The sequence below is a fragment of the Balaenoptera borealis genome (genome assembly GCF_965194805.1).
Source record: "Balaenoptera borealis genome assembly, chromosome: 19".
In the NCBI taxonomy this organism is placed as follows: Eukaryota; Metazoa; Chordata; class Mammalia; order Artiodactyla; family Balaenopteridae; genus Balaenoptera; species Balaenoptera borealis.
In genome coordinates, this window is record NC_138878.1 from 5,691,880 (window position 1) to 5,705,957 (window position 14,078).

A 14,078-nucleotide genomic window follows, 5' to 3' on the forward strand; every position below is an offset into this window, starting at 1 on the left:
AAGTGCAAAAATCCAGTTCCTCAATCACACTCGCTACATTTCAAGTGCTCAACAGCCACATGCGGTTAGAGGCTGCCATGCTGGACAGAGTAGACGTGGAACTTTCTTCAGTGATGCAAATGTGCCATGGGATGTACAACCTTAGAATGTAAATGAGGTGGCCCATTTACATGGGTGAGGATGTAAATGGGGTGGCCATTTACATGAGTGAGGATGAAGAGGGCGTGTCCCAGAAAGAGGGAAGAGTTCAAAGTCATGGAAATATGAAATGCATATGTACAACTAGGGTTGCTGAATGTAGAAATAAATTCTGCTGGTCATCTCACCAAGAAAATTTTGAGCACTGAGCTTCTGGACATCTTAGATCACCTATATTCAAATTTCTCTCCTATACAACAACAAATGGTAACTTTTAGTCACTGAATAAAACTGCTACTTGTTTGAAAATGGGGAAATGAAACAGATATAAATTTTTGAGAAGAGGCATGTAGTTAGACTTGAATAAAAGGTGTGAAAAAATGGATTTTAAAAGGCTGATGATGATTATATAAAATAAATCAGGCAACAGAATGGAGCAAGGTACCCTAAGTCTACATTTCAGTAGAAAGGTGAGATGGAGCAGTGCTTGATGGGGATGGATTTAGTATCAGCTTTCTGGTCCAGCTTCTGGGGATGCAGCTTGGCACCCATGGTTCGCAAAGTGTTGCAAAGGACTATTAAATGGAGTAAAATAAATTTAATCCCAAGGCCATAAGACTCCTTAGCACCTGTTTGCATAGGTGGGCATAAAGGGGAGATACAGAGTTCTTGGATGTGGGGAGACCTCTAACCATGGTATACATCCAGAACTCTGAGAAATATTTAGGACCTGCTGTAAATTGTCCTCAGGTGTGACTTACATTCATGACACAATCAAAGCAGAGTCCTGGTTGAGTGGTTTTCATGATTTGGTCTAATGATCTATGTTGATTCCCTTTATGAAGAGCACATGGTCCCATTACCTATTTCTTCCATCCTGGGTTAAAGATGTCCTTCTAAAGGCCCATTCTACCAATTTATAGGGGATATAAAAAAAGGAATTTCAGTAAAATGTACTTTCATTGGTTTTGATGAAAAGGGTTTGTGATGAAAATAGAATCTCTAACAAGCATTTCATAAATGACTTGTCTTTCAAACTTAACATAAAACAGAATAAAATACATCTCCAGAAGACCTCCTTGCTGCCTCACAGATTTAAACTCCCCTGCTCTCAATCAACTCAAAAATCTCTACAGACGCAATCAAATATTTATCAGTGAAAATTGGTAAAACTGAGAAATTATTTATGGCCCAAATTTTGAAATAGTCATACATTGAAGGGGGAGGAAGAAAAAAAAAAAAAGGTTATGTTGGGAACTACACATTTCTCTCTAGAGCACATACTCCCAGACCCTCCCTGCTGTCTAGAATTCAAAAATGGGAAGGAAATCACAGGTTTGAGGAAATGTGTTCACAGCTGGGTGTTTTACCCTTTTTTCAGAAACATTGAGAGATATGATGGAAAACCAGCTCCCAAATTCTAATAATTTAGCTACTTACCAACTAATTATTTTGCAGATAGATAAAATATGCATATGTCAAAACTTTGCCTAATACCTAGAGCTGCCTGCGTAGCTTTTTAGTGAATATGCAATTCTACGTGGCATGGCCTTCAACTGTGAAAAACCTCCCACGGGGGTAAATTCGCTGCAGCACCTTGCTTTTGATATCGTTACCCTTTAGTATACAGGTCTTCTTTCTTTAAAGAAATTCAAATTGTGATAAAATATGACAAAAAAGAAAATAAAGAGACAAATACTTGGTCTCCATTCACCATCCTGAATTGTAAGACAAAGTACTTTCGTGCCAACATGCCAGCTCTTCCGCCTTTTATAATAATTTTATATTTAAACTTAATTTTTCCCAACATTGTATTATGAAATTTCCAAACACGTAGGAAAGTTGAAAGAAGTTCACAGTGATCAACTGTGCTCATCACCTAGATTCCACCATTAACATTTTGCTCTACTTGCTTTGTCATATATCTATCCATTGATCCACCCCTCTAACCATCTTATTTCTTGGTACATTTCAAGGAATTAAACTTAGTTTTAATGATACCTTTAAAAAGTAATTTTCAGCAAGGACATTTCACTCCATGGAAGAGAATTCTCAGGTTGCACTCAGTAGCCCTGAGCATACTGGTTAAGAGTGCAGACTGTGAAATCTCAAAGAGGTGGCACAAAGCGTGCCTCTGCAGTTAAGTGTGTGACTTCGGACAGGTTACACTGTCCCTCTGAGTCTCATTACCCTCATTTGGCACCTTTTTGGAAGATGATCCTTGTGGGGTTGTTATTATGAAAACTCAACATAATAGATGAAAAGTGCTTACACTTTACTGTGACAAATAAGGAATTTGTGATGATTTTTTCTAGTCTTCTCTAATCCTGTGAGATCAAGGACTCTGTTTCCTTTGCCATTAAATCAGCCCCTTGCACAGTGCCTTGTAAATAGCAGAGGCTGCATATATACTTATTGATATGAATTGGGTTAAATTTCAGAGGTTTTCCCTCCTGGGATGAAACAAGTACTTATTATTGGAGACAGGCAAGTGCAGTGGCTTCAAAGGCACGAGGCATAAGAAAGTTAGTTGAGGAAACGAGTTGGGAGCAGGGGATGAGACAAAGAGAAAAAATCTGGCCTGCAAAGCAACAGTGTTTATATCAAGTTTAGTGATAGAGCAGAATTCATCAGTGCCCAGTCCCAGGCCCTTGCACCTCACCTTTCCAGTGCACACCGGCCGCCATGATGCCTAAAGGCTCTCGCGCAAGCCTCAGAAGGCCATAGTGCCTGTGCACAGAACACAGGGCATGATGGATGTGCTGGGGAGTTTAGACTTCTGGGAGCAGCCCTCAACCAGGATAGGGCTGGTATATTAATACCCCAGCTCCCTCCTCCGTGGACAGGATAACCCTAAGAGTGTGTCTTACACCATTTTCTAGCCTTTCTCTGTGGGATTACAATCCAGTCACCCACAGTGGTAAACAGGCCTCTCAACTGGCTGTTTCCCCTTTCCCACTTCACTCCTTCACTCCCTTACCAGTATTACTGGTATAGAAATTACCTGCATTTGAATTCTTGTCTCAGGGAACCCAAAGTAAGACAACTGTCTTTATGCCCACAGAATCTCTTCTTCAAATGGCATTCTACACTGAAATCTGATATGTAATATTTATAAGATTAGAGCTGCCTGACTCGCAGAGTCTGGGTGGATGGGAGCGGCGACGTGTGGAGGCCAGAGCCCTGCCTCCTGGGTCTCTTTTCCCTTCTCCCAGCCTCCCCAGCACTCAGTGAAGACTCCTATATCTTCTCACAGCTTGACAGAGCCTTGCTTGTCAGCTACAGGCAGAGTTGATTAGGATATGATATAAGATATAAAGAGAAGAATAAGAGGAATGAATAAAAACAAGCAGAGACAAAGAGGAAAATATGTTCCTTCAAAGGCCTAAGAAGCATGGACAAACACATAATTTTTGCAAGGCAGTGCAGTTATTCTGTAAAAGCCATCGGGAGGTTTGGGAGGCTTTCACACCATTATGATGTTAGTAGACTACTGCACTTAGAAAAGCTGTTGTTTGTAGAGAACCCAGGTTGAAACCCAGGGTTGAACCCAGGTGGGCAGTACATAGGGGCTAAGGAGAGAGAAGTCTTCAGCTTGAAAAACAAATTGTGTTCTGAGGCTGTAACAAGAAACCATGCAGAAGAATGTCCTTAGTTAGCTGCATACTTATTGATCCATTATGTATCGCAAGGAAAGAGCCTTGTGAAAACTCCCTAAATATACTGAGGGGGGACAAATGTATGGGGTTGGAGGAAGCTTTAGGATGACCACACAATTTATTGTCCAAAGCTGGACAAGTTTAAGGGGAAAGGTGGTGTTCATAATAATTATGCCAGGACAACCAAATTTCCAGGCAAGTGAGATGTGATAATTCACCCTTGTTGTAAACTAATTAATAGAATTGAAACTCCAATACTGAAAGTATTATAGTTTAGTGGTAGGCAGGGGAGGAGAAAGTATTTTAGGTCAGACCTCCGTAAACTTGAGTGTGCATCAGAATCACCTGGGATCTCCTAAAAAATGCTGGTGCTTGGTCTTCACCCCCAGACCAACCGAGTCAATTTCTGAGGGTGGAGAGTGGCATCTGTATTTTAACTGCCTCAGGTGATTCTGATGCACAGCGAGGGCTGAAAACACCAAGCGTACATGAAGGAGACCTGCAGAACAAGGGTGCAACTTGTGTCTCAAACTGTCTGGGGGCAGAGTCTTGCAGACTTGAGGACTCTGGCCCCTTGGCGAGTTCTACCCTTGGCTTCAGGGAAACCTACACAAAGGCCATGACAGAGGCTAGGGCTGTCCAAAGGGCCAGGGCACGTCAGCCGTACCACTGTCCTCTCAGAACAGCGCCGCTTCCCTTTGCATCATATCCTGGAACCCTGGCAAGATTTTGCATCTTTGGTACAGTGATAGTTTAAAATCATAAATATGGTTATTATCAGGATATCGGATTATTAATGCTTCTAATTTCCAATAGAAACAGATTTCTAAGAGTCCAAGTCACACTAACGTCTTGCCCAGGTCACTATAAAACCTTCCTCTTGGCTGTTTCTTTGTGTCCACTCCTCCCTACCACTCTGCTCCCACAGATCATTCCCTACAAGGCAGCCAGAGGGACGTTTCAAAAGGTCCAGACACACACACACATACACACCTGGGAGACTTTCCAGTGGTTTCTGGCTGCATGCACGATGAAAATCCTATTCATCACCATGGTCTCCAAGACCCACGTGACAGGCCCACTTCTCTGACTTCAACTCTTATCACTCTTTTCCTTGTTCACTACATTGCAGCCAACCAGGCATTTTGCTAGTCAAATCCACCTCATTCTTTCGCACCTCCAGGCCTTTGCACACGCAGTTCCCTCTGCCAAGAATATGGTTTTCCCGATCTCCCCTTGGCTATCCCTTTCTCATTCTTCCCGCCCCCACTCAAACGTCAGGGACACGACCCAGCTGCTCCCAGTCATTTGCGTCGAGATGCCCTCCTCCCTCTACACCCTGGTCCTGCCATTTACTCTTCTTCACATCACCCCGTGTCTGTTACTCACAGCATTTGTTATCCTCTGCAGTTTTCTCATTTCTTTACTCATTGAAAAAAACTATCTCCCCACTAGAACACAAGCTCTATAACAATAGGGGCTTGTATGCTTGTTCACACCTCCGCTAAACCGATCTCAATCTTGGAGTCTGGCATATAACAGGTGCTCCTTGTTGATTCAGTGAATAGATAAACAATCCAATAGCACCAGCCATTCAGATCATCCACTCAGCTAACCACCATTGTTCAAATTCCGAGATCATTGAAAAATACGAACTGGTTAAAATTCGATTCTCCATGTGGGCTTTCCTATGGGGAGAGGATGTGCTGACCAGGCAACAGCAGTATTTCTGCCTATTTAACAGTGACTATTTCTTCCTGGAAAAGTTGTTTCTCTGATTCATTTGACAGTCTTTCTGGATCTGGTTAGTATGGTTTAGTTTCTTTGATCTAGTTTTGTTTTTAGAGAGCTGACCCAGTGGTGCTCCTGGACCTACACATTTGAAAACTAGGATCTAAATAAAAGGACACATATCATCATCCTGGTATACTAAGGGGACTTACCTGGCTGATGGCCTGGGCATCATTTACAAAAGCAGTGAGTCTATTTCTTAACCAATGACATCCTCATATCACAACTCTTACATCATTATCTACCATGTAGATCTCAAAATCATGACAAAGGTGTTGTTGTGTTTTTTTTTTTTTTTTGTAAATTCCCTTTTTCATGACCTTTGACATTCTTTTCTTGGCAAAAACTTTTGGCCTCTTACCATAGAGGATCTGAGGCCAATTCCTGCTGGTCGCCAAGCCAGTCAGAGTCAGCTTGTCTCGTGTATGCTCATCTCGCAATAAAAACATGGTTTAGCAGTTTTCTTTTGTCTGACTTACCTTGCCAACATCTCTTGGGAAAGGTTGTCGCTGATTCTCTGGAATTAAAATGGGAGATACCACAATGGACCTCTTTTGTCTCGGGACAGGAGAAGTTCTTTCAAATTTAAATATATCCTAAAAGAGAAAAAACAAATCAATTGACTAAAATCCCCCACGGTGAAGATGTATCAGTCTGCTCTGAGATATGGCTCCTTTGTTGTGAAAGCATACAGCTATTTGGACATTGTTAATTTTATTCTATCAAACCTCATTAGCGTTAGCAAGTACATCATTAGAATTATACTAAAGCTGACATTGTGATTCACAATGACTATCATTAAGCTGTTTAATCCCATCTTCTGAATCATTCTATTCACAATGTCAGTCTTTTTTCATACATCCTTCCATGCTTGTGTATTCCCATTCTTAATCTGTCAAGTGAGGAGATTACTTGGCTGGTCACTAACCCACAGAACTCGCTGGATACAAGTGACTCTCCTCACGGCCAAATGCAAGGTCCTCACAATCACAAATGAATAGGGATGAGGGGGAATCACAGAATTCCAAACACAATGTTCCATAATGTCAGGCATTATGGAGACTCTTAGTCAATGTTCTGTCAAAGTCTGTTTGCTATTATTAGTGGGTCCACTACTGGAACTCACTCCCCACGCAGTATGTCCCAAACTGCAATCACTGGAACAGCACTGTGAGAATTTCTGTCTTATCTGTAATTCACCTTTTTAATTAAATAAATGGATGCAAAAAGGGAAACTCTGTGTCATTATTTTAAATATAGTACCAGTATGGCTTCTCATAAAAAGTACGAAAACATAAAAATAAACAATGAGATCAATGATGTTATTAAATTTGAGCTGGAAACTTAGGTGGGTGGAAAGTTTCATCTTTTGGAAAGGGAGATAAGAAAAGGTTACAGGGGTGTTAAAGGGTTGTTAGCACTGAGCTGAGACTTTCTCCTTGACCCAATCAGAGGACTGAAAGAGAATTAAAAATGGGATATCATTTTCAATATATAAACCAATCACATTCAATACCACACACTAGAATTATCTGAGGTACCACCAAAAGCAAGCATCTCAAACTCTGGACAATAAGTTCCTATGAAAATCATGTGGCAAATTATATTTAAACACCATCACTGACCCATGCTCCATAAAAGTGTGTGCATGTACATGTATATATGTTATAGGACAGTGATATAGTTTTATACATATATAATTGTTTTATTTTTATTATTTTTAAAAATATTTACTTATTTATTTGGCTGCAGCGGGTCTTAGTTGTGGCACATGGGATCTTTAGTTGCGGCATGAGGCATCTTTAGCTGCAGCATGCGGGATTTAGTCCCCTGACCAGGGATCGAACCCAGACCACCCGCACTGGGAGCACAGAGTCTTAACGACTGGACCACCAGGGAAGTCCCAATATATAATAATTTCAAAGGAAACTCTATATAAGAAAAGTCAAGTAGGAAACAAGACCAGAGAAGGCTATGAAAATGTATATAAATAGTCTTTCTCTTCATTTTGGTCAGATTGTAAACTGATGTTATTCTTGTGGAAAGTAATCAGGCAGTATTTATTTATCAAGAACCTTACAAGTGTACATATCCCTTCACTCCGTAAGTTCACTCCTACGAGTACATCCAAATGCTAAATTCAGAAGAGGAAAAAACTGAAAGCAGGAAGATGTTTAGTGAGACATTATTTAAAAAGAGCAAAAATGGCAAACCACCTGAATGTTCAATTGCAGGAGAAGGTTAAATTTGGGTCCATCAGCAGGAGACACTCTTAGGCAGTCACCAATAAGGCAGCTGTGAAGACCATGTTCTAACCACTATGATCATCATTTGACTGCTTCCACAATCACAACCACAAACTATTATAATAACAACAATTTATTAAACATGTGTTGGGCCATGTGCTAGGCACTTTACATGTGTCTTTGCTAATATTTGCAATAAACTTCTCAAGTAAATCCTAGCCCTCCTTAACCAATGAGGAATGTTAAGCTCTGAGAGGTTATATAAATTGCTGCAATTCACCTAGTTAGCTGAGAGAATATGTAAGATAATATGTGTAGGAAAATACAAAATACCATATTGGTTGCCCTCTACTTTATATAAACTATACTGAACATAGAAGAATAATATTCAAAACCTCAATGAATAAGTCCAAATAAAAGACTGCTTGGGGACTTCCCTGGTGGCACAGTGGTTAAGAATCTGCCTGCTAATGCAAGGGACATGGGTTCGAGCCCTGGTCCGGGAAGATCCCACATGCCATGGAGCAACTAAGCCTGTGCGCCACAACTACTGAAGCCCATGTGCCTAGAGCCTGTTCTCCGCAACAAGAGAAGCCACCACAATGAGAAGCCCGTGGACCGCATCGAAGAGTAGCCCCCGCTCGCCGCAACTAGAGAAAGCCCACATGCAGTAACGAAGACCCACAGCAGCCAAAAATAAATATAAATAAATTAATTAATTTAAAAAAAAAAGACTGCTTGGTTTCTAAGAAGAGCAAAGACTCAATATTCAAGCAAAGACAGAAGACTGGAGTGTGTAAAAGACAGTGAAAAGAAAGAATCAGAAGCGTTAAAATGACAAAAAACCAACCAACAGGGGCTTCCCTGGTGGTGCAGTGGTTGAGAGTCTGCCTGCCACTGCAGGGGACACGGGTTTGAGCCCTGGTCCAGAAGGATCCCACATGCCGCAGAGCAGCTAGGCCTGTGTGCCACAACTGCTGAGCTTGCACTCTGGAGCCCATGAGCCACAACTACTGAGCCCATGTGTCACAACTGCTGAAGCCTGTGCGCCTAGAGCCCGTGCTCTGCAATGGGAGAAACCACTGCAATGAGACACCTGCGCACCACAACGAGGAGGGGCCCCAGCTCACTGCAACTAGAGAAAGCCCGCACAGCAATGGAGACCCAACATAGCCAAAAATAAATAAATAAGATAAATTAAAAAAAAAAAAAACCCAACCAACACACCAGCCAAATAAATAAATAAATAACCCAACCCCAACCATGTAGAAAACAGCAGAGAAAGAAAGAGAGAATGGGACAGTGAGAAGACAATGAAAAACAGGGTGGATTACATCCGTAAAACACTGATGTATAACATCTGTAAAGATTCTGTTGGCTTATTAGGGAATATGAAAAGAACAGAAAACATGTAAAATACGTGCAATATACGAATCTTATTTACAATAAAAAAAATCTTGAAGCTTGTATAAGGGAAAGTCTAGGAAAGCACTTTGAAAAGATTTAAAGTCCTATGCAAATGTAAGGGATTGGTGATTCTGCTCTATAATAGAGCAAAAGTAGGTTTCCATTCATTATGATGATATATGTGAACATGTATGTAAAGTAATGAAAAGCATACTCACTGTCAGTAACAAACATTCCATTGTTTGCAGTACAGAACTTATTTGTGTTTGCAAGCCTGTGAATGGGTGACAGGTGACCAGAGTTCCTGAGTCCCCATTTCTACCTCTGGTGTCCTCCCAGCTTACCAGCTACTGAAGCCCACATTGCCAATCCATTTCCTTCACCCTCATATTCCAGCAGCCTGGTAAGAAGGACACCTGTGTAAACCCCTGGCTCTACAGTACCTTGGAAGAGAAGCAGGAGGCTCTGAGTCTCAGGATAGGAAACGGCATCTGGAAGGGAGGGGGTGGAGGTAGAGTGACCAACTGTAGAGAGGCCTCCATGTGCATAGGACTCTCTGAGCCCACCATGGTGGGCAGGACTGGGGCATCCTTTTTCTTCCAACTCAAAGTTTTTTGTGTTACAATGGCAGGGACCTCAATAAAAAATTGGTCCATGAGTGTGATTCTATGTCTGTGGCTCCACTTCTGTCTTTTGTGATTTATGTGTGTATCTATTAACTACGTGTTTGTGGACAGATGTCTACCTTTGGTCAGGTCTGTGGTAATGAGTTTGTCTTTGTGCTCTGAAGCCAAGTGCTTCTCTGTGACTGGGGCCATGGAGGAGCCATAGCATCTAATTTGACTGACAAATACCATATGCACATCTAGGCACGTGTGTGTGTATTTGTATCTGTCAATCTATCACGTGAAGCCTTTGAATGCACCAGGATGTGGCCGTAACCTCAAGGTAAGACAAGATAGTAGTGAGGTTTAAAAGTATATGACTAATTCAAGAGATGTTTACAGAAGAAGAGACCGAGGTGTGGGAAAGAACAGAGCATCAGGCTAAAGAAGAGGCTGTGTGAGGACTCCCTGTCTTCTGGTGTTGCCATTACCAAGTGAGAAGTAAAATATTGCCTGCTATATCAGTAAAGAAAGGATCTAGCCAGCACATTACAGCTGCCTGGACGGTGCAGCCCGAGGAAACTCAGGATGAGAAAACACAGGATGCTGGCCCCGGATAGCTGAGGTGCGTATCGAAGGAATGATTTCAGTGAACCCAGACTCTTGCATCTTCCCATACATAGAAATGTGCTAAATTCCTTAACTTGAGATATCTAGTTTTCTTTTATTAACAGTAACCTTTTGTTCCGACTACCCGGTGTTGTTGAAAAACCTCCTCTATATCCTGGCTTCCCCCCCTTCCTCCTCTGAACAGTTTTCTCAGCCTATATCTGAGATGCTGTCTCTGGGCTTGAAGTCCTACGAATGTTCACCATATAAAACATAACTTTCAACTTTTAAGTTGGGCATCTTTTTTTTCAGCCAACACAAGATAGTGGGTAAATAGGAAAAAGGCAGTTCTGGCCACAGATGATGGGTGCTGTGACTTTGAGGGCAGCCAACATAGTTTTCTAGAGGGTGTACAAGAAGTTGCATTCAGGAGGGAGAGATGAATGAGGACAAGAAATGTCACGATCGCCCACGTACAAGAGGAGCTAGATGTGACGGAGGAGCTGACGCCACCCAGATGATGTGGACAGGGAAAAGGGAGGAACTCAATCATCCAGTGAGCTTCTAGAAGGCCAGCAAAGGCCACAGGAAGGTTAGCTGGCAAAAGGAAGAAAACCAAAAGGACAAAGAGATGAGGATTTCAAAAAGGAGAGCTTGCACGGCCGTATCACACAACTCAGGCGTCCCCTCCAGCAGGCCGAACACTACGAGGAGGCTGTTGGGTTGACGATGAGCAGGTAATTGATGACTTCGGGAAGACAGCTTTAAGAGTGCGTTAGGGTCCAGGGTCAGAGGAACCAAAGAGAAGCGAGGGCTTTGGTGAGGAAGGAAAGAACTTGGAAGAAGTTGGAAGTCTGTCAGCTCAAGGGGAGACCAGGAAGGTGCTGGGCTGAGAGGCGGGGGTCAGAGGAAGGCAGCCATAGTGTTGGGTGAAGGAAGACACAGAGGGAGGTGACCCCAGAGGGAGGCGGATGTCTGCAGGAGGTGGGAAGGGAGTGGTCAGCAGCACGACCGGCCCCAGAGAGGAGACAGGGAGGGGTTTCAGGGGAATTTCTCGTCTGCAAAGGACGGTAACCCTCCTGCGCTCTTGGTTATCAGAATGAAATGAGAAACGGCACCTGCAGGTGGTCTGCACCCTCCAAAGAGCAGCACAAAAGTGAAGGATGGTCTTATTCATACCAGGACAGCGGATGTGAGGAAATGAAGACAAGCCACTCGGTGCCTTTTAGGAGTGAGTAATTCAGCTGTGGGTGGCCTGAGGCCAGATCTTAAACAGACACTTGCAGACACGCAGCCATCTCCAGATTTCTAGACTACTAGACACATGCACACTGACATCAAAGTTCTCTCTCACCAAACACAAACACTCATGCACTCGTGCACGTGTACACACTCAGAATCCATCTGATAGGGTCACACGCATACACTGACACACACACACTCATTAACAGATGCACATGCAACAGACACACATCACAGGCCTAGACCCAAGGACACATACAACACACCTTCCCCCTGCAAACCAACACAGTTCCCTCAACCACAAGAACACACACACAGACACACACAGACACAGGCGCACACACACACACGCACACACACACACATGGGGCGTGCAGAGGAAAGTGCGCGACTAGCCATGCGCCTTCAGTCGGTGACCAATGATCCATCCACGTCTTTGAGCCTGGAAAAGCCGGAGGCTTGCAGGAGCCTCATGCAATCTTGCTTAAGTCAAAGGGCAGAACTCTGTCCTCTGGCAGACTCACTCATGCGGCGTTTTACTACAGGGAATTGTCACCCTTACATAAATATCTCTCGTCTCCCATGGGCTGACTGGGGCCTGTGTCTTTCTGTCGAAGGGTATTGGGGTTTACAACCTCATTTGCTTTCCTCCCTGATTCTCAATCTCAGGAGAAATTGGCAGTGCATTAAAACAAGTTTCATGCTACCTGGGGGTGTCACATCACACAGTCCCAAAGAGCACCTTGGAAATAATGAGGAGGCCCCCGTGACTGTGAGGGACAGGGGAGGGGTTGGGGGTGGGAGGGGAGGATGGGGGCCAAGGGAAGGAGGAAGGCAGAAAGGATGAAGAACGTGACAAGGAGAGAAAGAGTGGATTTATTTTCATTCATTCATTTCTTCAAAATCTATCTGTGGATCCCTTCCTTCCTGCCAGGAGTAATTCTCGGCATCTGGGATAGTGCAGTGCCCGAGAGACAGAAGCTCCCTGCCCTCATGCAGCTCACATTCTAGAGGGAGGAGACAGACAGTGAACACGGTCCAGGAGAACAGATAGGCAGGGAGGGCTGACTGTGCACAGAGGAGGGGAGGCCGGGACGGGCCCCCTGGGAAGGCAGCCTTGGAGGATGAAGGAAGCAAGGAAGGCGCCCTGTGGCGGGACGAGGGGCCACCAGCAGCAGGAACAGACCCTGGCAAGTGTGAGCTGCAGGGAGGCCTGGCCTGGAAGAGCCGGGGAGACAGTCCAGGGAGCTGGTAAAGGGAATTCAGATCCTGGATGGCCAGCCACGTAGACTGCAGAGAGCACTTGGGCTTTTACTCTGCGGGAGATGTGAGTCATGGGAAGGTGTTTTGTTTGTTTATTTCTTTTTGTGGGAGGGTCTTAAGCTGAAGAATGACATGAACCCGCTTACAATTATATATATATCTATACACACACACACACACACACACACACACACATATTTCATGTTGGCTGCCGTGTGAAGAGTAGATTTTAAAGGTTAAAGTAAAGAAATGTTTATCTGTTGGGTTTCTTCCTTTTTCCAACCCTGTCTTCACAGAGCACTGAGATTCCTCCTAAGATGCAAACCTGAGCTTTTGATCTGGGGAAAAGGGGAGCTGGGGGTCAACTTTCCCTGGCTGGAGTCCCTCTACCCTCGTTCCCTCCCACAGTATTTTTAATGTATTATCTAGGTACAATTTAAGTACCGTTACATTCATCCATCTTAAGAGTGCAATGCAACGATTATCAGGAAGTTTACAGAGTTGTGTGATCATCACCACAAACTAATTTTAGAACATTTCCATCAGCCTCCAAAGAAACCTCATGCGCATATGCTCACTCCCCCGTTCTAAGCCCCAGCCGCTGGCAACCATGAATCTACTTCCTGTCTGTACGCATTTGCCTTCTCCAGACATGTCATAAAAGGGAATCACAGTATGTTTTCACAGTATTTTCATGGACTCCGCCTCCACTTCATAGTTGCTTTGAAGACCATGAAGCAGAAAGGGATACAGTTAGTGGTCAGGGGTGTGTAAGGCCAGCCCGCGGCCTCCAGGTGCGACCATGCTCGGGGGCACCCGGAGTCCCAGCTGGCCCCGGGCTGGCTGAGAGCCCTGCTGTAATCGCAGCCCATGTCTCCTCAGTTCACCTCTTCCCACTGCCCCCTCCTGCTGCCCTCATCTCTGTGCGGATGCAGACACCCCTCCCCTTCTCCACACAGATCTCTGAGTCACAAGGTTTGTTCCCAGGGAACCCACCTAGGACACCGTCAAGGCAAGAGCTGTCCAGAGTAGAGACTAACTGGGCTGGTGTCCAAGAAGTGAAGGGGAACAGAAAGGTTTGGGCCCAGACTGGCGTTCTACAGCTGGGACCACTCTCC

At 44.0% G+C, this 14,078-nt stretch overlaps 1 protein-coding gene across 1 annotated transcript in view; it reads right to left on the reverse strand.

The window, feature by feature from the left end:
• CDH13 (cadherin 13) overlaps positions 1-14,078 on the reverse strand; it is a 647,236-nt gene that overhangs the window by 567,192 nt on the left and 65,966 nt on the right. Inside the window, exon 2 of the mRNA XM_082366865.1 lies at positions 6,068-6,184. Within this exon, the coding sequence (XP_082222991.1) occupies positions 6,068-6,184 (117 nt within the window). The remainder of the gene's footprint in view (positions 1-6,067; positions 6,185-14,078) is intronic.